This window comes from Akebia trifoliata, chromosome 7 (assembly GCF_017979445.1).
Source record: "Akebia trifoliata isolate Shusen 1 chromosome 7, ASM1797944v1, whole genome shotgun sequence".
NCBI classification, from domain to species: Eukaryota; Viridiplantae; Streptophyta; class Magnoliopsida; order Ranunculales; family Lardizabalaceae; genus Akebia; species Akebia trifoliata.
The window spans coordinates 31,445,252-31,470,627 of record NC_141381.1 but is presented as its reverse complement, the minus strand read 5'-3'; the positions used below and the strand labels follow the sequence as shown (position 1 = coordinate 31,470,627).

The following is a 25,376-nucleotide window of genomic DNA, read 5'->3' as shown; positions in this document are numbered from 1 at the left end:
AGTTAGGGGTTTCAAACTATAACAAAAATGTGCCACTTAGACACCTAACCTTTATTGTAAGATAGGGATACCCTATTGGATCTTACACTACGTGAAAACTGGAACATTCGCCAGAAAAAATTGACGAGCCAAGGCCCCCAAATTTTAGAAACTGAATTTTGACGGTCTAAGACTATTAAAATTCTAGATATTCCCAAATTTGACGGCTTAGGGCTGTTGAATTTTTCCAATCCTTCATTAATTTGACAGTTTCAGCCCGTCGAAGAAAAAATTAACAATGAAAAATTCGACGTCAATTTGACCCTTTTGTCCGTCAAATTTTATGAAATTTGACAACGTAAGGTTCAAATTTGGATTTTTTAAGCATTGTGTCAGTCTTATTAAAAATGAATTACTCACAAGAGTAATTAATTGACTTTTAATTATCATGTATATCTATCTGATTTAAGGTGAGTATTGGAACAACAAATCTTTTTTTTTTTTTTTTGGTTGGGTTTTGTATATTTTTTAATTGGTGACTGAGATTGGAGTTATCCTAGCACCTTATTATTAAAAATCAATTACTTTTGAGAGTAACAAGTAAAACTCTCAAAAATTATTCTCGCAAACTCTTGAGAAATGAAAGAGCTTTCCTCAAACATACAAATATTACCCTCATAAGCACCTAACAACTTAGCATCAACATAAACAAATGTACAAAATAAACCAATGTAGCTATAGAGGTTGGGTAATTCAGTCGAGGGTGTCGCATCCTCATCCTTGAGACGGAATGCAAGCATGGATTGGATTGTCCAGTGAGTACTTCCTGCTTCCGCCAATATCCGATTGGTTAGAATCGTTATTTTATAAATAAATAAATAAAACTTTGCAAAATCAGTTAATTTATTAAACAAAAATTAATCTTAGAAAATATCTTTCAACATCTTGATTTGAAAAAATAAAATGAACACTGATTCTTTGGGTTTGATGTTTTAAACACTATTGGTTTCATTTATCACCTTTGAATCAACTTGACTTTTTTCATGACATCTGATTTGAACTAGTTGAAAAACAGGTTCGGACCAAATTAAAAAAATAATAATTACAACAATTATTATTTTATATATGTAAGACTAAAATTACTTAGCTAAAATTAATCTAAATTTATAACCAACACATTCAACATATCTCAAAGGCATTTATGTAATTAATGGTGTCACCAAACCAGTATGATGACTATATATATAGATAGTAAAGGATGATCAAAGATGAACAATATGCCAATCGGGGGTGTGACTTGGTGGTAAGGTGTAGCGACAAGAGTATGCTATTTATGGTCGTGAGTTCGAAATTAAGTGCAGTCTCTGAATAAGCTACTTAGCAGGAGTTGTGGGCCCACCACCACCTTGAGATCCATACTACCATCAGGTCAAAATTATAAAAAAAAAAAAAAAAAAAGAGAAGAAGAAGAACTTGTCTGAGCATCAATGTTGTACTTGTCAAAGAAACTTCGATAGTTAAGTTAGATTTACAACAAAATTTCAACTGAAATCAATTAGTTCGAAACAATTAAATTTTACCTTATATTTATACTAGTAGAGTTTCTCTCTTTCGTGACTTTTTTTTTTTTTTTTCTAAAACTCCTTATTGCCTCTTCGATTTTCTTTTCAAGATTCTATTTTCGTGAGATAATAATGAAATCCATGATTTTTTTTTCAATTCAACCATTCAAGTCTAATGGACAAGTATCCCACTAATCCAAGAGCACTCCTTCTAAGGAAAGAAAATTTGTTGTCTTTCAACCAACGCTGTTCCCTAGCGTTGGTCTGACACTAACTTATTGGTGCTCTTATGAGCATCAAGGATAACTCTTATCCATCCATTCAAGAGTAAAATATGTATCTCTAAATAATCATGCACCTACATATTCTTTGGCTAGGCTCAAGCTGGCTAATGACATGGTGAAAGCAAATGTAGCAAAAGGAAGAAATCTAAAGTCCATCCAAACAAAAACAAAAAAGAAAAAAAAAAGGACCCCAAAGAAGAGCAAAAATTATTCGGGTACCTATTCCATTTGAGAAGACATGATGAAATTGAAGTCTGATTAAATATCTTAAAGTTCACATTTAAGGTGTGCCCATAGTACATGGTATGTTAACAAAAACCCTTTAAATAATAACTTGAAAGTACATCAAGATTGGGGCCTTTATGTCATTGAATATTTTACTACTGCCGAGGTTAAGACTTTAATTAAATTTATTTAACATTAACTCTTAAAATAGTCAGGATCCAATATGGTGTCTCATTTCTATAGATAAAAACGTTATCTATGTGGGACGACTTAATTGGATAATAAATATGTTTGATTGCATGTACGGCTTGATTAGGATCCTGTGGTATTTTAAACACCAACTAAAACGTGTCATGTAGACATTTTTTGTAATGCCATGAAATTTATTACATATATCAAAGAATTAAGTAAATTATATTGATATGTTTACTTATTAGAAAATAAATAAATAAATAATTAAAAATAAATCATGAAATTATCTATCTAAAATAATAATTTATGGAAGGAGAATTTGTTAAATGAAATGTATAATTCGGAGGATCTTATCATGATTATTATCGAAGAATTAAAATATTTAGTCAAAGTAGATAAAACTCAAAATTTTATAAGAAGTTTTTTTAGTCAAACGGACGTTACCGATAAATTCAAAAGCATTGAAAAACATAATTTAAACTATCAGCAAGTTTAAATTCAAGTTTAATATGATAAGTTATGAAAATATCAATTTCATTAAGAAAATTCAAAACATAAACGGTATTTTGGTCAATAGAGAAAAATCAGTGAGAAATTTCGAAAATCTGAGACACACAGTTTGAATTGATTTAATGTAACAAACATAATGAAGAAAAGAAAAATATATGAAAAAAATAATATTATTTAATTATTTTTATATTATTAAAATATTAAAATAAATTATTTTATTAAAAATTAGATTTGATTATAATTATTTATATAAAAAAATTATATTTGAAATTATTGAAATGTAAAATGGGTAGAATGTAACTAAAATAAATATAAATATTATTATATATTATTATATATATATATATATCATAAGTAAAAGGTGTTCGTGATACAACACCTGCATCAGTTTATATTATTATAAAGTAAAGAATTCGATGTTCATTTTAATCGAGACATTGAAATCGAAACAACGACCAATTAAGTTTGAAATTGAGTTCATGTACGTTACGTTCAATCAATATTTGAACGCATTTATGATAAAAATTAAGATTTGGCACTGAAGAAAAAAATATCCACGATTTCGAGATCTACCTAGTCACCAGATTACTTAGTCAAATCGTCGAGGAGATTAGTTAGAAAAATCATTTTTGGCATAAAGATGCGTAAAAACACAATTGCGAAGGTAGAAAACTTATAATTTCAAATTCATAGTATAATTTTCAATGAAATCAGTTTTATTTCAATTTTTATTGTTAGTTTCAAATTTATTATGTTTTAAATTCAAAATTCATGCATCGAGTTATAGAATAATTTGTTTTATATTTTTTTGCTGATATTTAAATATCATGAAATAAAAATAAATGAATTTGAGTCAGTGTAATTAGATAATCAATTTGTTTAACAAATTAATTTTCATAGTAATTTTAGTAGAGTATTCGTTTTAAAAACTATTAAAACGTCCTATTTTGAAAATGTATTTTTAATAAGTGATTATCTATCAAAAGAAAAAAAAATGAAATGTTTAAATTAAATTTAAAATCGAAAATGAGATTCTCGACTGTATGTGCTTGTGTTAAGGAATTTTCAGATTTAGAATATTTTTAAGCACTGTGTAATAGAGCATGGGATGCAATTAGGATGGTGTACCTACATGTTTATATACTACTGTATGTTTATAATTCTAGGAATACCTGGGAATATTGTCACACTTGCAAATTTATTTTAATTTATTTCAAATTAATTTTAAAAAAACATAATTTTTTTTATCCATTAAAAGGGTAATGAATGCTTATAAGATTACACTTCTACTTTGCTCTTTATGTTGTTTATAGTTATTGTAAAGAATGATAGGATTTTGCAGATCTCGATGAGTTCAAATTTAGAGGTTATTTCTGACGGTTCACTTGGTGCTGATATCCGTCCTAACCAACCTGATTCTCGACTCCAACTAGGTGGTGGATACTTAAGTTTGAGCGCAATGGTATCTTGAAACCCCATTAAAGGTGGATTATTGGTTGCAGACCCGAGAATAGATTTTTAACAATTAGAAGTAAAGATCCCTCTTGATAACGTTTATTAAGTTAACCCTCTAATTCAAAATCTCTAACCGATGAAACATTTCAGACAAGAAATATTATATAAAGATGATTTGTTGATTTGATTAGGAATCTTAGAAAATTTCAAACTATAATTAAGGGTTGAACGATCATCAGGTTGTGCTAATTGGTACACCCCTTAATATGATTTTTTTACTGATCGTGATCTTGTCAATTATGAAATATTTACTCCGTTGAATTAAACTGGCCAATACAAAATGATTGAGACTATTTACCCATTTGAGTTTGATTCGGATTGACCAAATGGATCTGAATGTTCTACTTGAATAATTTCATCTACTATTTTCAAGTCAATTAGTCCAACCGATTGGACCAGTATTGTGGGTTCAATTTGATGTGGATCGGTCCATTTACTTACTTTTTTGTTGGATTGAATATAACAACCCAGGAGTACCCACGATAAATTCAGGTTGTGACCTATATGAATATTCTTAGACTTTATGTTTATTACATGTAGTGCAATTTATCTGGCCACCCTTGCCCAAGTGCATCTATATACCTCTCGAGTGTACTTAATTAGATGGTACGTGGTGATTTGATTTGATATACCGTACAGGTACGAGTCTAGGATTGTAGCTTTCGTAAATGATTTAGCTTCCCACAAGGGAACCAACCATGTACTAGTATTACGTTTACAATCTGAACATGTGACTTTATGGCTTACAATAGGACAAATGCTCAGGTCGCTCCAACGTGAGTGCATCGATATACCTTTGAAGGTTACCTGATCAAACGGTATGAATGCCCTAGTTTTATATACCATAGAGGTATGTGACTGGAGTTGTGATTTTTATGAATGATATCGTGTCTCACGAAGAGATCGGGCCATGCACTAATGACACGTTGGTTATAACGGACATGCAAGCATGCAATGTAAAATAATTTAAACGTGCTAGTGGTATGTGCAAATAGGGTGGGGTGTACCCGGGGTATTTTTCGGATAAATGAGCCCATGGGTCAAATCATATCACAAAAGTATGGATATCGAAATCAGGAAACATAAAAATGTTCACACCATAAAAATTAAGATCATGCACATCAAATATATTTATATATATTTATATATATATATCAATTATAATCATGGCATGTCAAATATGCGATCAATTAAGATAGTGCAAAAGAGAACAACAATGATCAACCAATTAGGATAACACTTTAAAAAAATATCAATCATCGACTAATCAGGTAAACACAAGAAAAAACTTTTTTTTTTTTTTAAATAATTTAATTTGACCAACACAAAGATATTTTAAAATTTACTAAGAGTCACTAAGCCAACATGGTCATCTCATCGATAATCCAATATCATGGCCTTTTCAGATTTGATGAAAAAATTTGTATTCAAGAATAAAATTCAATTTTTTTAGTTTAGATCCAAAGTTTTGAAAATGGGTAGCGATTAAATCTTAAATTTAAAATCAAAGTTCAAAATGAAAATCAATTAAAATTTTTTTTTGTTGAAAATTTTCTTTTAAAAGTTCTTAGAATTTCTTCCGCCACAAGCATATAGCATTGGATCATGCTCTTGGATGTCATGTGGTGAGGTCAAAGACCTTTAGCAATTTTTGAAATCTTACTGAATTGATGATGACAGCCTTACCTTGGATTCAATAAATTTGAAAGATTGTTTTTTTTTACCTGAAATATTATATTTATAAAGATGCTTTATGTTTTGCAAATCTAACTTTTTATGTCATTTCGATTTATCTTTTATCGTTTTATCTACCCACCAATAAATTATTACGTCGTTAACCTTTATTATTACTATAAAGAAATGACAGCAAGACAATTTTTTATTTTTTGCAAAGAATTATTATATTATCTTAAATAAGATTAGGTGTTGGTGCTTCACCATTACAATAATTTTACAAAAAGTCTTAAAATTAGATGACCAAAATAACCCCAATAGGAATCATAGATTGCACTATCATTATTATTTTTCTTGTTCTTTTATAATCTTCAACTTGCAGGTTTTTGTTTTCATTTGGAATTGTGAGTGAACTTCTCTGAATGTGAATGTAGAAAAAATAATAATTAAAGAATCACATATGATTCAAACAATGAGTAAACCCCAATCAGAACAAAGCATCGATTGACTAATCTGTATAGTCAATGATCAGGTCTCGGAGACTTGAATTTAAAATCGCAAATGTAGACAGTATCTTGATTGTAAATTGAAGACGAGTACATCTGTTAAGCAAACATAACCATAAATAAATAATGATTACTATCACAACTCCCAAGTATGCACATAAAATAGGCGGTGATTGAAACTCATTTAGATGAGTTACAACTGTTATGTCAAATCAACATATGGCTTCCATATAAAATAGGCAATGATTTAAACTCAAAAGTTCATTGAAACTATTGTCACCAAAAGATCACTGGAATAGTAAGGGATTTGAAAACATCTAAATAGGTCTTAAGACAGAAAATATGTTAAGAAAATATGTGCAATCGAACCAAGAAGAGAATTGAAAAACAAACACAAAACAAGATGCAGTTATACAAAAAAAAGAACAGATTTTATATGATTCCTTCAAGATCGAAGTACATCCATAGATCACATTAATTCCACTATAAAGAGAAAACTCATAGTTAGAGATTACAACCTTTCACCAAAAATGAGAAATATAAATATCCTGGAAAATCTAACCAGAGTTTTACATAATATTAGTGAAATTATAAAAATACCAAATTTCTTTATCGACATGAATGCATGGCTTGATTTACAATACCTCCTCATTGACAAGTACTATCAAGCTCCACAAAAACTTGTTGTTAAAGTGCATATGTTACCACAACTATGTGGTTCAAGAGTCAAATCATCATCAATAGGACGGGAATTAATAACTAGGGACACACCAAATAAAGAACACATAAAGATCAAATGAACTATAATTTTAATCAATATAAGAAAAAACTAGGACTCTCTTTGATGTTATGCAAATCTACTGTGCATCTATTAATTAACTCATAACTCAAACAACAAATAGGTGGTTACACCGACGAGAATTATGTCTCCATAAAGTTAATTGTAACCCAAAACGCACTAAGAATCTATACGACTGTACATGAAAATGGATTGGAAAATGATTTCCCTGAAATTGTGAGTTTCATGGAGTATATTGATTATTTTCCCTAGATTTCATTTTCCTATCATAAACGATTTTACTCCTTTGATGAAAAAAAAATTGGATTTTCCACTCTACCTTCATGGAAATTAATTTTCTTACATTTGAATATTATAGTATCACCCATCAAATCTAAACCAATTCTCTTTTGAACTTTTTTCTTTTTATTTATTTATTTATTTTTGGGTTGTGGTGGGAGGGGGTGTTTGCAATCATACTGACCCTTAAATCACTTTATTTTCAACCTTTTACGTGGGTAACTAGTAATTATATAGTGTAATTTACCTATAAAAATTAAAATAATAATAATAATTGCAGATAATTAAAGCTTCTAGCTACAACCAATCAAATCATCATAAGATTCCTTTTAAAATTAGGAGAACAGAGAAAAAGATGGATGTCTCATGCGTAGTACAAAACTTCTGTCCATATTCAGATTCCCTACCTACTTTCTCAGCTTCTAAAAGAATGGTCATTTAGAAACTTTAGAAAATGGGACCACACATTTTACTAACGCAACAAAATCAAATTGATTTTTTATAAGATGTGGTCCCTGGCCCAATTCAAAGTTTATTGAATACCAAACTTATAAAGGAAATGTAGGTTCTTATGATTTGTTTGTTGTGTAACAAACTTCAAGGATAAAATTGTGATGCAGATTGCTAACAACACACAACCACTTAATTATTTTTTACGTACATTTAAAAAATAAAAAAATAAAAAATTTGATGTCACACACATTTACTCTTTTTTGTTTTGCTGCCAACGCACAATTCTTTTATTGCTGTTAGCATACCCAACACACAACACTTTTTGCTTTTTATTTTTATATGTTGCTGCCAGCACCACATAGTTACAATATTTTTTATTTTTATTTTTTATGTTGCTACTAGTAACACACACACAACACTCTATTTAAAGTTGGAAACAAATCCTCCGTTGCATCCATTGTATCTAATGATCTTTTAAACGAGCTTTGCACCTCCATCTCTCCAGAATCATCTCCATCAGACAACACATCACTATTCCTCTTCTCGTTCTTCCACTTTTGTCATCAAATTACTCGACAGAACTCTTTGTTCTCCAGGCAAGATTTTAGGAGATTCGAAGGTTAAGATACAAGACATCCCATGAATGAATCCACTTGTTGGAATTTTTTAAACTAAATCATTAAGTCCCTTGCACCATCACTCAGTGGAATTGGGAGGTTTTAAAAAAAAAAAAAATTTTAATTGAATGTAAAAAGTTTAAATATTTCTCTACCTACTACTGCTCTTTCTCTATGTTTGCATCATTTCCTTTCTTTCATAGAAGTTTTTATTTATTTATTATTTTTATAAATCTTGTTCAGGGTTTAGAAGTTGGAGTGAATAATGACTTTCTAACTAGAAAGTCTTCACTCTTAGAAAGTCTTCAGACGGATGACGTGGCATAGACATAGAGCCATAGATCTTTTTCCTTAAGATACACAATTACCCATTTTTTACAGGAATGTGCAGTTGTGTATCCTGAGGAAAAGATTTATCGTTATGTTATGTTTCCGTTCAACATGTGGCATGAATGACATCAGCAATAACAGAGAAAATTTCTCTCAAAAATGTAGGCTTCACTGTTGCATTTTATTTTTAAATTTGGGTGAACGTGACTATAGTTTCTTCTCCCGTGAGTTTGTCCATTGGTCTCCTTTGCTCATGATGTGGCACAATCTTGGTGACTCATTATATAATATCAGACTATTTTGTGATTTCTAGCCAATGAAATTCTTAAAATTTACATCATGGGCTTTGAAAACTTTGAAATTTTTCTAATCCAATAGTTAGAAATAATTAATCGAGCTAATTTTTTTATAACCCAAAAGATTGTGCTGTGCGTCCAAGGCATGGGAGTTGGGGATGCAACCTAAGTCCCAGAAGTACAGGATCAATGCCTTTTTTAACCTTAGGTTTAATTTGTTAGGTAGGTAAGCCATCAAGAGTGTTCATCAAATGAACAGTAAATTATTTATTATTTTATCATTTATAACTTAATATGATTTTTTATAAGTAAAACTTTCTCATCTACAAATAACCAATTTTAGGTGCAAAAAGTAAAGAAAACAAGAAGTCAAAGGAAATTGAGCTTCCAACCTTCTACAACAAAGTAACAAGTTTCCTTAAAACATGCCTTAATGGTGTCAATGCTTTATCAGGTTCTTTCTCTTATTAACTATCACCTCACACTTACATATTTCATGGATTTTTTTAATCTTTATATAAATTTTTATTCTTTTAGATTACATATTTGAGGATTATATATAGAAGTATTCATCAATTTTTATTTTATTTTAAAAATGTCAATTGTTTTACTTGACAGGAGTTGGGATTATATCCATTCCTTATGCACTTTCGCAAGGAGGGTAGTTGAGTCTAGTACTATTGTTCGCTATCGCAATCTTAACTTTCTATACCGGATTATTAATACAACGATGCATGGACTCTGATTCATTCATTCAAACTTATCCTGATGTTGGTGCATTTGCATTTGGTGAAAAGGGGAGAATTGTCGTAGCAATTTTTATGTATCTAGAACTCTATCTCGTTGCAACCGGATTTTTAATATTAGAAGGGGATAACTTACATAAACTATTCCTTGACTTTAATCTAGAATTTGGAGGGTATAATATTGGAGGGAGACAATGTTTTATAATGATGGTTGGATTCGTCATTCTACCTTTGATATGCTTAAAGGACTTAAGTATGCTTTCCTATGTCTCGGCCAATGGGGTTTTATCGTCTATTATTATTATTGGATCCGTTCTATGGGTTGGTGTCATGGATGGAGTCGGATTTTCTGGAAAAGGAAAGCTCGTAAATTTTGGTGAAATGCCAACTTCTCTCAGCTTATACGCATTTTGTTATTGTGCTCATCCAGTATTCCTGACGATATACACTTCTATGAAAGATAAAAGCAAGTTCTCTAAGGTACGTTGCAACATCGATAACAAAGCCATCCATATTTTACAAAATGATCATATATTTTGCTCATTATAACAACATATTAGTGTAAATAATGGTTCAATTTGAAATTAAAGTCAATTATATTATAGAAAAATGCAATAACATAACAGTACTACTTCCCCTTTAAACTTTTGTTTCAAATCAATTGAATTTTACTAACCTCTTATTTCTCATTACAGGTCTTGATAATTTGTTTTACATTTCGTATGCTAAGTTCCGTATCAATGGCAATCCTTGGTTATTTGATGTATGGTGAGAACGTGCTATCTCAAGTGACATTCAATCTACCAACAACAAAAATTAGCTTCAAGATAGCAATATACACCACTTTAATAGGTCTGGTAACTAAATATGCATTGATGGTCACACCGATTGCGTCAGCTATTGGAAGTTATTTGCCTTCTACTACCAGAAACGGCTTTCAGCCTCCTTATCAGAGTAGCATTATTGATCAGCACAATCATTATGGCATTGATGTTCCCATTTTTTGGGGATTTGATGGCACTTGTTGGAGCAGTTTTAAGTGTCACAGCTTCTATTTTGTTGCCATGCATTTGCCACCTAAAGATTTCTAAAGTTCATGAAAGATGAGGATATGAATTTGTGGGTATAGTGGGGATTATGATCCTTGGAATTTTAATTGGAGTTATGAGTACCTATGTTGAAGTTATTAGTATTTTCTGATTATTAAGAAATGTTTTGTTTTAAATAATTTGTTAATGGTACGTTAATAGATCTTATAGTTAAGTCTTTCATAGATGAATAGGTTATTTAGAAATCTTTGTGTAAAAAGCAAAAAAGTGACATAGGTACCCATAACTCCAATTAAAATTCCAAGTATCATAATCCCCACTATACCCACAAATTCATATCCCTGTCTTTCATAAACTTTGGAAATCTTTAGGTAGCAAATGCATGGCAACAAAATAGAAGCTGTGACACTTAAACCTGCTCTAGCAAGTGCCATCAAATCCCCAGAAAATGGGAACATCAATGCCACAATGATTGTGCTAATCAATAATGCTACTCTGATACTTGGAATTTTAATTGGAGTTATGGGTATCTCTGTTAAAGTTACTAGTATTTTCTGATTATTAAGAAATGTTTTGTTTTTAATAATTTGTTAATGGTCTGTTAGTAGATCCTATAGGTAAGGTCTTTAGTCATAAACCACATTATTAGGAGTGGAAAATGTGGGTTAGTTTCTATTCTGTTTCAAGTTATTCTCAGTAAGACTATTAAAGCCAATTGCTTTTCAGTTCAATATAATGAGCATATTCTTCCAATTTCCTGCTTTTTACACAAAGATTTATGCAAGTTTTCAGTTTCATATGTAAACTTTATTAGGAATTACTATATTGAGCAATGTATTGATATAACATTATTCAAAATGGAATTATTGATTTTTAATTATCATGCATCTCTCTCCTAAATCTTGGGGATAATGTTTTTATCATTTTTTATTTATAAGCTGGGGTTGGAGGGACCCCTCTCTCATGATTAAAAGAGTCATGATTCAAAACAATGTCCAGTTCATTTAACAATATTAGGTGTCTACGTGGCACATTTTTTTGGAGTTCAAACACCTGGGGCTGCGTGCATGGCTTGGTTAAGAGCCCTAGTTTGGTGTTTCAAATTCCAATAAAAATGTGTCACTTTGACACCTAACCTTTATTATAAGAACGAGACACCCAATTGGATCTCAGTCTTGTTAAAAATGAATTACTCACAAGAGTAACTAATTGACTTTTAATTATCATGTATTGGGATAATAATGCTTTTTTTTTTTCCCATTTTTTTATTTTTTTTGAATTGGTGACTGAGATTGGAGGAATCCTAGCACCTTATTATTAAAAGTCAATTACTTCTGAGAGTAAGAAGTTAAACCCACGAAAAATTTTCTCACAAACTCTTGAGGAATGAAAGAGCTTTCCTCAAACATACAAGTATTACGCTCACAAGCAAATGTACAAAATAAACCAATGTAGAGGGTTGGGTAATTCAATCGGGGGTGTCGCATCCTCATCCTTGAGACAGAATGCAAGCATGGATTAGATTGTCCAATGAGTACTTCCTGCTTCCGCCAAAATCCGATTGGCTAGAATCCTAATTTTACAAATAAATAAATAAATAAAACTTTGCAAAATCAGTTAATTTATTAAACAAAACTTAAACTTAGAAAATATCTTTCAAAATCTTGATTTGAAAAAATAAAATGAACATTGATTCTTTGGGTTTGATGCTTGAAACACTATTGGTTTCATTTATCACCTTTGAATCGACTTGACTTTTTTCATGATTTCTGATTTGAACTAGTTGAAAATCCGGACCAATTTTAAAAAATAATAATTACAACAATTATTATTTTATGTAAGGCTAAAATTAATCTAAATTTATAACCAACACATTCAACATATCTCAAAGGCATTTATGTAATTAATGGTGTCACCAAACGAGTATGATGCCTATAAAGTCTAAAGCAAAATTTATATATATACATATAGTAAAGGGTGATCAAAGGCGAACAATATGCCCATCCAGAGTGTGGCTTGGTGGTAAGGTGTAACGACAAGAGTATGCTCTTCATGGTCGTGAGCTCGAAATTGAGTGCAGTCTCTGAATAACCTGCTTAGCAGGAATTGTGGGCCCACCACTACCTCGAGATCCACACCACCATCAGGTCAAATTTACGACAAAAAAAAAAAAAAACAAACTTGTGTGAGCATCAATGTTGTACTAATCAAAGAAACTTCGAAAGTTAAGCTAGATTTACAACAAAATTTCAACTGAAATCAATTAGTAGGAAATAATTGAATTTTACCTTATATCATATTGGTAGAGTTTCTCTTTTTTGTGAATTTTTTTTTTTTTTTTTTTTCTAAGACTCCTTATTGCCTTTTCAACTTTCTTTTTCAAGATTCTATTTTCGTGAGATAATAATGAAATCCATGAATTTTTTTTTCAACCATTTGAGTCTAATGGACAAGTATCCCACTAATCCAAGAGCACTACTAAGGAAAGATAATTTGTTGTCTTTCGACCAACGCAGTTCCCTAGCCTTGGTCTGACACTAACTTATTGGTGCTCTTATGAGCACCAAGGATAGCTCTTATCCATCCTTTCAAGAGTAGATTATGTATCTCTAAAATAATCACACACCTACATATTCCTTTCGTTAGGCTCAAGCTGGCAAATCTCATGGTGAAGGCAAATGTAGTAAAAGTGGAAGAAATCTGAAGTCCATCCAAAAGAATAAAAGAAAAAAAAAGCCCACAAAGAAGAGCAAAAATAATTAGGATACCTGTTCCATTTGAGAAGACATGATGGAATTAAAGTCTGATTAAATATCTTTAGGTTCACATTTAAGGTGTGCCCGTAGGCATATGTTATGTTAACAAAACCCTTTAAATAATATGTTGAAGGTACAACAAGATTGGGGCCTTATGTCATTGAATATTTTACTACTCCCGCCGTTACGACTTTGATTAAATTTATTTGACATTGACTTTTAAAATAGTCGGGATCCAATATGGTGTCCCAATTCTATAAATAAAAACGTTGTCTATGTGGGACGATATAATTGGATAATAAACATGTTCCATTGCATGTATGGCTTGATTAGAATCTGAGGTATTTTAAACACCAACTAAAACATGCCTTGTAGACATCTTTCATATATTAGGAACTAGACACTCCGAATTGGATCATGAGTTTTTAAATATTACTAATTAAAAATATACGTTATCTATGAATAAGATAACAAAGAAAGTAAATAAAAAATAAAACACTGAGATCTATGTGATTTAATAATGATGTCTATAGGCCTGAAGCATAAAGCCACTTAGGCAACCTAATTTTTTTTTTCGTTTGGCCCCATTTTTTTTTCAATTACACCAGTATTATTTTACATATCCCCAAAATCTAACTTAAGAAAAATAAAAATAAAAAATTACAAAAACCTGAATTTTATTTTGAAATTATTCAACAGTTTAATCCCACATTAGGCACAAATTGCCTTGCTTCTCTCTTTATAAGTTCCTAGGCCTATCCACTTGGTTTTGAGTTGGACCCCCAAATTTATCATTATAAGAGGAGACAAATAGAAAGTAATCGAAATTCTAATTTTCGACATCATGTGAAAACCTTAATTTTTTTTTTCAAAAGTCATGCTTGTTTCATAGGTTCTGTATTGAAAATTTAAATCCTGAAAAATCTTGTTTATCAATTAAATAAAGAAGAAGGAGAATTAGAAGAAGAGGAGGAGTAATTTTGATATTCCACTTAACGTTTTGGTTAATCTATTCACCTCATATACGATCCATATATCATTTCCAACATCACCTTTAACCTTCTTAGAAAATCCTTGATTTTTCTACCTAATAGTCTATGATCTTTTACTTCTCTAAAAATATTATCTAGTGCTTGAGGTTTAAAGGCTAAACATAGAATCTCAAGGTTGAAGATGATGTAAAAACATTATAACAAAGAGATTAAAGATCACTATTTTTTTTTTCAAGTGCAAAGTAGCTTAGTTGGTAAATTTTTGGGGTGATCAAAATAAAAAGACGACTAATTCTAGGATGAAAAATCAAAAGACTTTTGGTTAAACAATAAAAACAATAGCATTTAATCATTTTTCAATTAGAGCAGACCAAAATCAAGTATACAGGCCATCAGTTTGAAAAACATTGGATTATTTACTCGTTAAGAGTGTGTCTATATCATCCACAAGTAGGAAGTGTAGTCAACAAAAAAAAAAAAAAAATGAGGGTTATGTGTGTTATGTACATAGCCACAGAGTCGGAGTATGGGTTTGAATCAGCAAGGGAAATTTTCAGAAAAAAAAAAAAAAAAAAGTTAAAACTGGGAAAAATGATGAAAAAAAAGAGAGAAAAATTTATTAAAAATTATGAAAAAATATATATCTATGAAATTTCATAAGATCAAGTTATTATCATCAAATTCCATATTTCTACATTTATGAATTACCGAATTTTATTATGCATCAAATCCCACATTTTAAAAAAGAGAGAAAACGTTTAAAGTTTTGCCCCTGTGAAGAAAAAAAAATGGGAAAAAGTTGGCGATTTTTGTTACATAGGACAAAGTTGTGTTTTTTTACTGTTTTAATCGTTAGGGATGCAAGTCGCATTTTAAAGGCGACTTTATAAAAAAACACCAATTTTTGTGACTATGGTTATGTATGACATCTTATTTTCTTTTTTGGGCATGTACTTTAAGAGGTATTATCAAAGGAGACATTTTTCGAAGTGGATTGGGCTCGGCCCGAGCTCAAACCAAATTAATTTAGGTCCGGTTGAGTTATTTAAACTCTCAAGTTCAACATAACTCAGCCCAGGCTGGCCCATCATTCCGGTTGGATTGGGCTAGTCCATCCAAATTAATTAAGGTCATGTTGAGCTAATTTCCAACAATGCATTTTTTCCTTGGAATCCATTATAGGTCTTGATCATTTCTTTTACATTTTGTACGCTAAGTCACGTATCAATGGCGATCCTTGGTTATTTGATGTATGGTGACAACGTGCTATCTCAAGTGACATTAAATCTACCAACAACAAAAATTAGCCCAAAGATACCAATATACACCACTTTAATAGGTCCAGTAACTAAATATGCATTGATGGTCACATCGATGGCGTCAGCTATTGGAAGTTATTTGCCAATCTACTACTAGAAACAGCCCTTCATCCTCCTTATCAGAGTAGCATTGTTGATCAGCACAATCATTGTGGCATTGATGTTCCCATTTTTTGGGCAGTTGATGGCACTTGTTGGAGTAGTTTTAAGTGTCACGGCTTCTATTTTGTTGAGATGCATTTGCTACTTAAAGATTTTTCAAAGTTCATAAAAGATGAGGATATGAATTTGTTGGTACGGTGGGGATTATGATACTTGGAATTTTAATTGGAGTTATCGGTACCTATGTTAAAGTTATTAGTATTTTCTGATTATTAAGAAATGTTTTGTTTTAAATAATTTGTTAATGGTTTGTTAGTAGATCCTATAGTTAAGGGATGAGCTGTTCTGTTTGAGATAGTCTTTAGTCATAAAGCACGTTAGTTAAGTAAGTCATCAATTCAGTCTTGACATGTACTTATACAATGTTCAGCAAATGGCAGAGGAAATTGAGCTTCCAACCTTCCAGAAAAAAGGAACAAGTTTCCTTAAAACATGCCTTAATGGTGTCAATGCTTTATCAGGTTCTTTTTCTTATTAACTTCACTTCATACTTACATATTTCATGGATTTTGTTAGTCTTTAAAGAAATTTTTATTCTTTTAGATTACATATTTGGGGATTATAAATAGAAGTATTCATGATTTTTTTTTTTAATATATATATTTTAAATGCAATTGATTTGACAGGAATTGGGATCATATCGATTCCGTACGCACTTTCGCAAGGAGGGTGGTTGAGTCTAGTACTATTTTTCGTAATCGCAATCTTAACTTGTTATACCGGACTATTAATACAACGATGCATGGACTCTAATTCATTTATTCAAACTTATCCTGATGTTGGTGCATTTGCGTTTGGTCGAAAGGGGAGAATTGTCGTAGCAACTTTTATGTATCTAGAACTCTATCTCGTCGCAACCGGATTTTTAATATTAGAAGGGGATAACTTACATAAATTATTCCCTTACTTTAATTTAGAATTTGGAGGGTACAATATTGGAGGGAGACAATGTTTTATAATGATGGTTGGATTCGCAATTCTACCTTCGATGTGCTTAAAGGACTTAAGTATGCTTTCCTATGTCTCGGCCGGTGGGGTTTTATCGTCTATTATTATTATTGGATCCGTTCTATGGGTTGGTGCCGTGGATGGAGTCGGATTTTCTGGAAAAGGAAAGCTAGTAAATTTTGGTGAAATGCCAACTTCTCTCAGCTTATACGCCTTTTGTTATTGTGCTCATCCAATTTTCCCGACGATATACACTTCTATGAGAGATAAAAGCAAGTTCTCTAAGGTACATTGCAACATCGATAACAAAGCCATCCATATTCTACAAAATGATCATATATTTTGCTCATTATAACAACATATTAATGTAAATAATGGTTCAATTTGAAATTAAATTCAATTATATTATAGAAAAATGCAATAACACTACTACTTCCCCTTTAAACTTTAGTTTCAAATCAATTGAATTTTACTAACTTCTCATTTCTCATTACAGGTCTTGATCATTTGTTTTACATTTTGTACGCTAGGTTACGTATCAATGGCAATCCTTGGTTATTTGATGTATGGTGACGACGTGCTATCTCAAGTGACATTAAATCTACTAACAACAAAAATTAGCTCAAAGATAGCAATATACACCACTTTAATAGGTCCAGTAACTAAATATGCATTGACGGTCACACCGATTGCGTCAGCTATTGGAAGTTATTTGCCAATCAACTACCAGAGACGGCCCTTCAGCCTCTTTATCAGAGCAGCATTATTGATCAGCACAATCATTGTGGCATTGATGTTCCCATTTTTTGGGGATTTGATGGCACTTGTTGGAGCAGTTTTAAGTGTCACAGTTTCTTTTTTGTTGCCATGCATTTGCTACCTAAAGATTTCTAAAGTTCATAAAAGATTGGGATATGAATTTGTGGGTATAGTGGGGATTATGATACTTGGAATTTTAATTGGAGTTATGGGTACCTATGTTGAAGTTATTAGTATTTTCTGATTATTAAGAAATGTTTTGTTTTAAATAATTTGTTAATAGATCCTATAGTTAAGCGATGAACTGTCTTGTTTGAGATAGTCTTAGTCATAAACCACATTATTAGGAATGAAAACCGTTGATTAGTTTCTATTCTGTTTCTAGTTGTTCTCCGTAAGGCTATTAAAAAGCCAATTGCTTTTCAGTTCAATATGGAGCATATTCTCCCAATTTCTTGGAAAGACTTAAGTCAGTCATTTATGCAAATTTTCACTTTCATATGTAAACTTTATTAGGAATTATTATATTGGGCAATGTATCAATATAACATTATTCATAATGGAATTATTGACTTTTAATTATCAAGCATCTCTGTACCAAATCTTTGGGATAATTATTTATTTATTTATTTATAAGCTGGGGTTGGAGGGGCCCCTCTCTCATAATTAAAAGAGTCACGATCTAGAACAATCTCCAATTCATATAACAACATTAGGTGTCTGCGTGGCACATTTTTATTGGAGTTCAGGCACATGCAAAAATGTGTCACTTAGACTCCTAACCTTTATTATAAGAACGGGACACCCTATTGGATCTCAGTCTTATTAAAAATGAATTACTCACAAGAATAATTAATTGACTTTTAATTATCATGTATATCTATCTGATTTAAGGTGAGTATTGGAATAACAAATCTCTGAGATAATGGTTTTTTTTTTTTTTTGGCGGGGGTGGGTGTTTATATTTTTTTTGAATTGGTGACTGAGATTGCAGGAATCCTAGCACCTTATTATTAAAAATAAATTACTTACGAGAGTAACAAGTTAAACCCGCAAAAATTATTCTCGCAAACTCTTGAGGGATGAAAGAGCTTTCCTCAAACATACAAATATTACGCTCATAAGCACCTAACAACTTAGCATCAATATAAACAAATGTACAAAATAAACCAATGTAGCTATAGAGGGTTGAGTTATTCAATCGGGGGTGTCGCATCCTCATCCTTGTGACGTAATGCAAGCATGGATTGGATTGTCCCGTAAGTACTTCCTGCTTCCGCCAAAATCCGATTGGCTAGAATCTTAATTTTATAAATAAATAAATAAAACTTAGCAAAATCAGTTAATTTATTAAACAACAATTAATCTTAGAAAATATCTTTCAAAATCTTGATTTGAAAAAATAAAATGAACACTGATTCTTTGGGTTTGATGTTTGAAACACTATTGGTTTCATTTATCACCTTTGAATCGACATAACTTTGTTCATGACATCTGATTTGAACTGGTTGAAAAACCGGTTGGGACCAATTTAAAAAAATAATAATTACAACAACTATTAGTTTATGTAAGACTAAAATTACTTCTCTAAAATTAATCTAAATTTATAACCAACACATGCAACATATCTCAAAGGCATTTATGTAATTAATGGTGTCACCAAACGAGTTTGATGACTATAAAGTCTAAAGAAAAATTATATATCTAAATAATATATATATATAATATTTAGGCGTATTTTTGAGGGAAAACAAGAATATTGTACGGCAACAATTATATCCATCTTGGGTCTTATCTTTTGTTGGTCCAAAGTCTATAAGGAGTTTAGGGGGATCTTCTTTGAAGATTTTATCTTCAATTGGGATGGGATTCGATGTATTTCTAGTGAGTAGCGTCATATCTGTAAGGTTTTGCTAGGTTGGTCACCTCAACTGGCCTAGCGTTGTTATTAATGAAATGCTATTTATCAAAAAAAAAAAGAGTAAAGGGTGATCAAAGACAAACAATATGCCCATCGGGGGTGTGGCAAGGTGGTAGGGTGTAGTGACAAGAGTATGCTCTTCATAGTCGTGAGTTCGAAATTGAGTGCAGTCTCTAAATAACTTGCTTAGCAAGAGTAATGAGGCCCACCACCACCACAAGATCCACACCACCATCAGGTCAAATTTACCAAAAAAAAGGAAAGAAAAAAGAACTTGTCTGAGCATCAATGTTGTACTTGTCATTGTTATCAAAGAAACTTCGGTGGTTAAGTTAGATTCACAACAAAATTTCAACCGAAATCTATGTACATATGGGATTGAGGGAGTTTCTTGGGTGTTTGACTTCTATGGGACTAAAATATAATGGACCTCACTGGATTCCACTAATGCAATAGAAATATCTTTTTGAGGAACATTTCTCTAACCTTTGAAAAAGTACTTAGAAGAAGCACCATTCAAGCATGAAGTGTGCAGAAAACTATACTCACGATGCAAGATTATATAATTGAGGAAAATAGATGGTTCTGTGCAGTCTCCATAAGACAATGCTACTGATGTTATTTTGAATCACTAGTAAGGCTTTAAAAAGGCATTTCATATATTTTTGGCAGAGGTGGGACCAAATCGTTAAAATAATATGTATTTTTGGGATTTAGGTCAAATATGAAAAATTGGCTTGGTGCTCCTCTTGATCGTTAGTTCGAAATTTATTGTAGCCTCTGATGAACATACGATTCTTGTCACCGAATGATCAAACAACTTTGCCACACTTTTCTCGAAAATGATCTGACAAGTGGAATAAATGTCTGCACAAGTGATGGTGGTTCTGTAATTTGAGGTTGATGTGTATTATCCTAAGAGGAAACTTTAGATGTATCAGAAATACGCGGCTCTTTGGTTAGTCATGCCCACCCCTCGGTTGACCTTTAATTTACACCAAAATCAGCCTGATTGAAGATTTAAAGGTTTCTAGCCATTTGGATGTGTTTTTTCTTTGACCACTATCAGATTAGTGAGTCTTGTTATTCTCAATCATCCAATTATTTGTCTGCGTCATCTATTAGACAGAGCCCAGAAGATTCTACTTAAATGATCCCAAACATTTAAAAAGTCATCTGTATCACAAACATTTGGTCCAATTTTCTATATATTTTCATTTAAAACCACTTTATTTGATGGGTTGATCGCTGCTGGTCACACATACGATCTTAAAGTCACCTGGTTACAAGGATTTTGTTACCAGAGAATCAGAATTTGCTCTTAACATTTAGGAGAAAACGTTGGAAAAATCGGGTGGATGTCATATAACTTGAAAGTCTACCATTTGAATATAATCCTTCAAGTGAGGGGTGCTTTCTTCCAGGTAAAATATATCAAACTAAAAAATGTTTTCTTTTAAAAAGAGTTTAATTGACAAATCTATCACTTACTCCAGGACCTCCAAGAATACAACATTATCTACCAAATCTTTACCTACCACATTTTTAGTAGTCGTCAAGATTTTCTCATGTCTATTTTATCTCTTGTAAGAATATATGTTAATTCTCCCTTTTTATTATTATTATATATATCAACCAAATCTTTTATTTCTTGGATTGGCATGTAGTATCTTACTCTCTCTCTCTCTCCTTGAAAGCCTTTAGTTTGAGGTGGTCAATAAATTCTTCAGGGGCCCATGCATGGAGTGCAACATATGAAAATGGATGAGAGGGGTTCCTCTTCCCATGGATGGTTGAGTGTAGGGTTTGCTTGATTTACAAAGACCAACCCTTGCAGAGAAAAAAAAAACACACTTTAATTGGGAGTCTCATTAGGAAACATTACCCTTAACTAACTCAACTAATTTTTTTGGCCCACCCTTTATTGGATCTACACGGCAAAATCTAATGGTGAGAAATCAAATTAGATGGCTAATTGTTGTCAATGAGGCTCGATTTGGTGTCCAAGTCCAAAAGTCTTGGGCCACTCACTTATAAAAATAAAATTTGGTGAGTGCCTTGAGGATTTCTTCACCGTCTTGGCACCTTGCCCCAACAATTGCTCCTGTTGATTGTCCTTCCCCCTTCCTCGCTATCAGAGGGGTCATCGGCCTGTGTGGAGCTGTTATTGCCTGTTGTAGAACTGAGAGTTTATGTGTTATGAGCTAGATTTCGAAGTCCATATTATTAGATGCACTGTCCGGTTGTTTCAAACTATGTCGTTTTAATTTTAAGTGTTTTGAGTCCTTTATTTGATCGTATGTAATGGGCCACGTGGTCCCTTTGTTAGGTAGTTTGTTTCTGTAATGGTATGAGTTTGTTCAGTTAGTTATGAGTCAGTTAAATTGTATGAGTCTGTTGAATCAGTTATTTAACTTCTTAGTTAATGGACTGCCCATGTTGTGTAATGGTTAGTTATCACCTGACCTATTTATATTTGCTATTATTCAATCAAAAGGAAATAAGCATTTATTCAATTACTGAGTCTTAGAAGGAGGTTTGGTAACCTCGAATTACCACAAAACAATTCTTTCATTTTGAGTACGTAATTTTACTGATATAACAATGGTATCAGAGCCTTGGTTATGCGACAATGACTGAGGGTATTAGGCATGCGCAGATGACTGAAGCTTTGGCAGCATTGAATGAAGAGAACACCCACCTACGTGAAGAACAGGAGTGACAGAAGGAGATGTTAGCCACAGTACTTAAACGGATCAATAATCTGGCATCTCCTCCAACTCTCAGTGTGATGAAAAAGCTGTAGAGTTGCAGGGAATCAAGAGACCAACAATAAATGTGACTGAGGAAGATGACATTGGCGACCTCAAGAAGGGAACAACAAAAGGAATATGGCTGTAAATTATGAAAGGAAATGCTGCAAGTCTCACTCGTAGCATTCCGGGAGCAGTACAACAACTTTTGGACAGATTGAAAGGGGTGTTTGTTGAACCAAAAGGGTTGCCACCTCCCCGGATTTTTTATCATAAAATTAAATTACAGGAGGGCTGTAAACCTACATGTGTAAGACCTTACAGGTATCCGTATTACCAAAAGGAGGAGATAGAGAAACTAGTGGTTGATCTAATCAAGAATGACAGCATACGGAGCAGCCAAAGTCCCTATTCTTCACCTGTGTTACTAGTAAGGAAGACTAATGAAAGTTGGAGGATGTGTGTGGACTACCGTGCTCTCAATAAGGATACTATCAAAGATAAGTACCCTATCCCTAATATTGATGAGTTACTTGATGAATTAGGGGGCACTGAAATTTTTTCAAAGTTGGATTTAAGGTCAAGATATCATCAGATAAGAATGCATCCTGATGACATCCCTAAAACTGCCTTTCGCACATATGAGGGTCATTATGAGTTTTTAGTGATGCCTTTTGGGCTTACTAATGCTCCATCGACTTTCCAAGGGGTGATGAATGAAATGTTTAGGCCTTATTTGAGGAAGTTTGTGCTGGTATTCTTTGACGATATTTTAATATACAGCAAGTCAATGCAGGACCATATAGAACATCTCACACGGGTTTTAGAGGTACTAGAAGCTGAACAATTTTTTGCCAAGCTGTCCAAGTGTGTTTTTGGCAGCAAGGAAGTCAATTATTTGGGGCATCTTATTTCTAAGGAAGGGGTCAAAGCTGATTCCCAAAAGTTAGCTGCTATGCAAGAATGGCTAACTCCTAAAAATCTTAAAGCTTTAAGAGGTTTTTTAGGACTAACGGGATACTACATAAAATTTATCAAAGGATATGGAGCAATCGCAGCCCCTTTTACCTGTATTCTAAGAAAAAAAAGCTTTTTCTTGGAATGATAAAGCACAAGCAGCATTTGAGGAATTAAAAGAGGCTATAGTAAATCCCATTGTGCTCAGATTACCTAATTTTACTAAAATGTTTGTGGTGGAATGTGATGCTTCAGGAGAAGCATTGGAAGCAGTGCTGGTGCAAGAAGGGCAGCCCCTAGCCTATTTTAGTCAGGCTTTAAAAGGGAGGAATCTGACTTTATCCACCTATGAGAAGGAATTACTATCCTTGGTGATAGCAGTGAGGAAATTGAGGCACTACCTATTGGGACAGTTCTTCAAAATACGCACCAACCAGCAAGCACTCAAATATTTGCTAGAACAAAGGGTGAGAACTCCCTCACAACATAAGTGGATCTCTAAACTACTTGGTTATGACTTTACAATCAAGTATAAGAGTAGAAAAAATAATGCAGTGGCTGATGCACTCTCCAGGGTACATTACCCCGAGAGCACAAACCCAAACAATACCCAAACACCATCCATAAATACATACCAACCAGAAATTACCAACTCCAACCCAACTACCAAAAATCTCAGCACAAACCCATCCCCCACAGCAATATCCAACCAGAAATCCAAACAACACCAAATCCAAATCCAAGCAGTCAGCATAGTCCAAGCACAATGGATGCAAGAGTTAAAGAAAGCTTACCAACAGGACCCCAGGTTGCAGCAGTTGATTGGCTACTACCATAATGGAAACCTAGACCAATCTCGTTACCAACTCCGGAATGAGCTACTCTTTTAAAAGGGTAGGCTACATCTTGGGTCATTGGTGCCCTTCCAGCAGCAGATCCTACATCAATTCCACAGCAGTCCATTAGGAGGCCACACGGGAGTTCAAAAAACACAAACAAGAATAAAAAAGGAGTTTTACTGGCCTGGCCTAAGGAATGATGTTCGGACACACATCAGAGAGTGATGTATGCCAAAGAAGCAAAGTTGAAGCCCTTCTTCCATCGGGATTGCTCCAGCCTTTGCCCATTCCTGCCAAGAATTGGGAAGACATCAGCATGGACTTTATAGAAGGATTACCTCCTTCAGGATGCAAGACAGTAATCTTTGTGGTGGTGGACAGGTTAAGAAAATATTCTCACTTTATGCCTATTACTCATCTATACACAACTTTAACCGTGGCTAGGGTGTTCATGGACAATGTTTTTAAATTACATGGTTTACCACTAACCATAGTAAGTGATTGAGATCCTGTGTTCACAAGCAATTTTTGGAGATCTGTTACTCAGTACAGCCTATCATCCTCAAACGGATGGACAAACAGGATCCATGAACAAAGTGCTCGAGTGTTATCTCAGGTGTTTCTCAAGGGACAGACCAAAAGACTGGGTTAAGTGGTTACCTTTAGCTAAGTATTCTTACAATACCTCAGTCCATACATCAACAAAGGTATCCCCTTTTGAAGTTGTCTATGGTCAGCCTCCTCATCGAATGCTACCATACGAGTCAGGAGCTACCAAAGTTTAAGCTGTGGATGAAGAGCTACGAAGCCGTGAGTTTATAGCCAAGCTCATCAAGGAAAACCTACAAGAAGCACAAGCAAAAATGAAATATTTTGCTGATAAGAAAAGAAGAACTCAAGATTGGAGACCTTGTGTACCTCAAGTTACGACCTTATAGGCAAATGACCGTAACG

General features: G+C 32.7%; 1 protein-coding gene and 2 pseudogenes across 2 annotated transcripts; all 3 read left to right on the top strand.

The window, feature by feature from the left end:
* The first annotated feature begins 8,383 nt into the window (after nt 1-8,383).
* LOC147399056 (amino acid transporter AVT1I-like) lies at nt 8,384-11,855 on the top strand (annotated as a pseudogene). The gene is made up of 4 exons (XR_015179583.1): nt 8,384-8,597; nt 9,565-9,675; nt 9,840-10,447; nt 10,663-11,855. The product of XR_015179583.1 is annotated as an amino acid transporter AVT1I-like (transcript).
* Nucleotides 11,856-16,601: 4,746 nt separating this feature from the next.
* On the top strand, nt 16,602-18,243 carry LOC147399054 (amino acid transporter AVT1I-like). Its single transcript, XM_086449031.1, has 2 exons — nt 16,602-16,706; nt 17,690-18,243. The coding sequence occupies exons 1-2, from the start codon at nt 16,608-16,610 to the stop codon at nt 18,194-18,196; spliced, it is 606 nt and encodes a 201-aa protein (XP_086305157.1). The 5' UTR covers nt 16,602-16,607; the 3' UTR covers nt 18,197-18,243.
* On the top strand, nt 16,823-17,548 carry LOC147399055 (amino acid transporter AVT1I pseudogene; annotated as a pseudogene).
* Nucleotides 18,244-25,376: the final 7,133 nt, after the last annotated feature.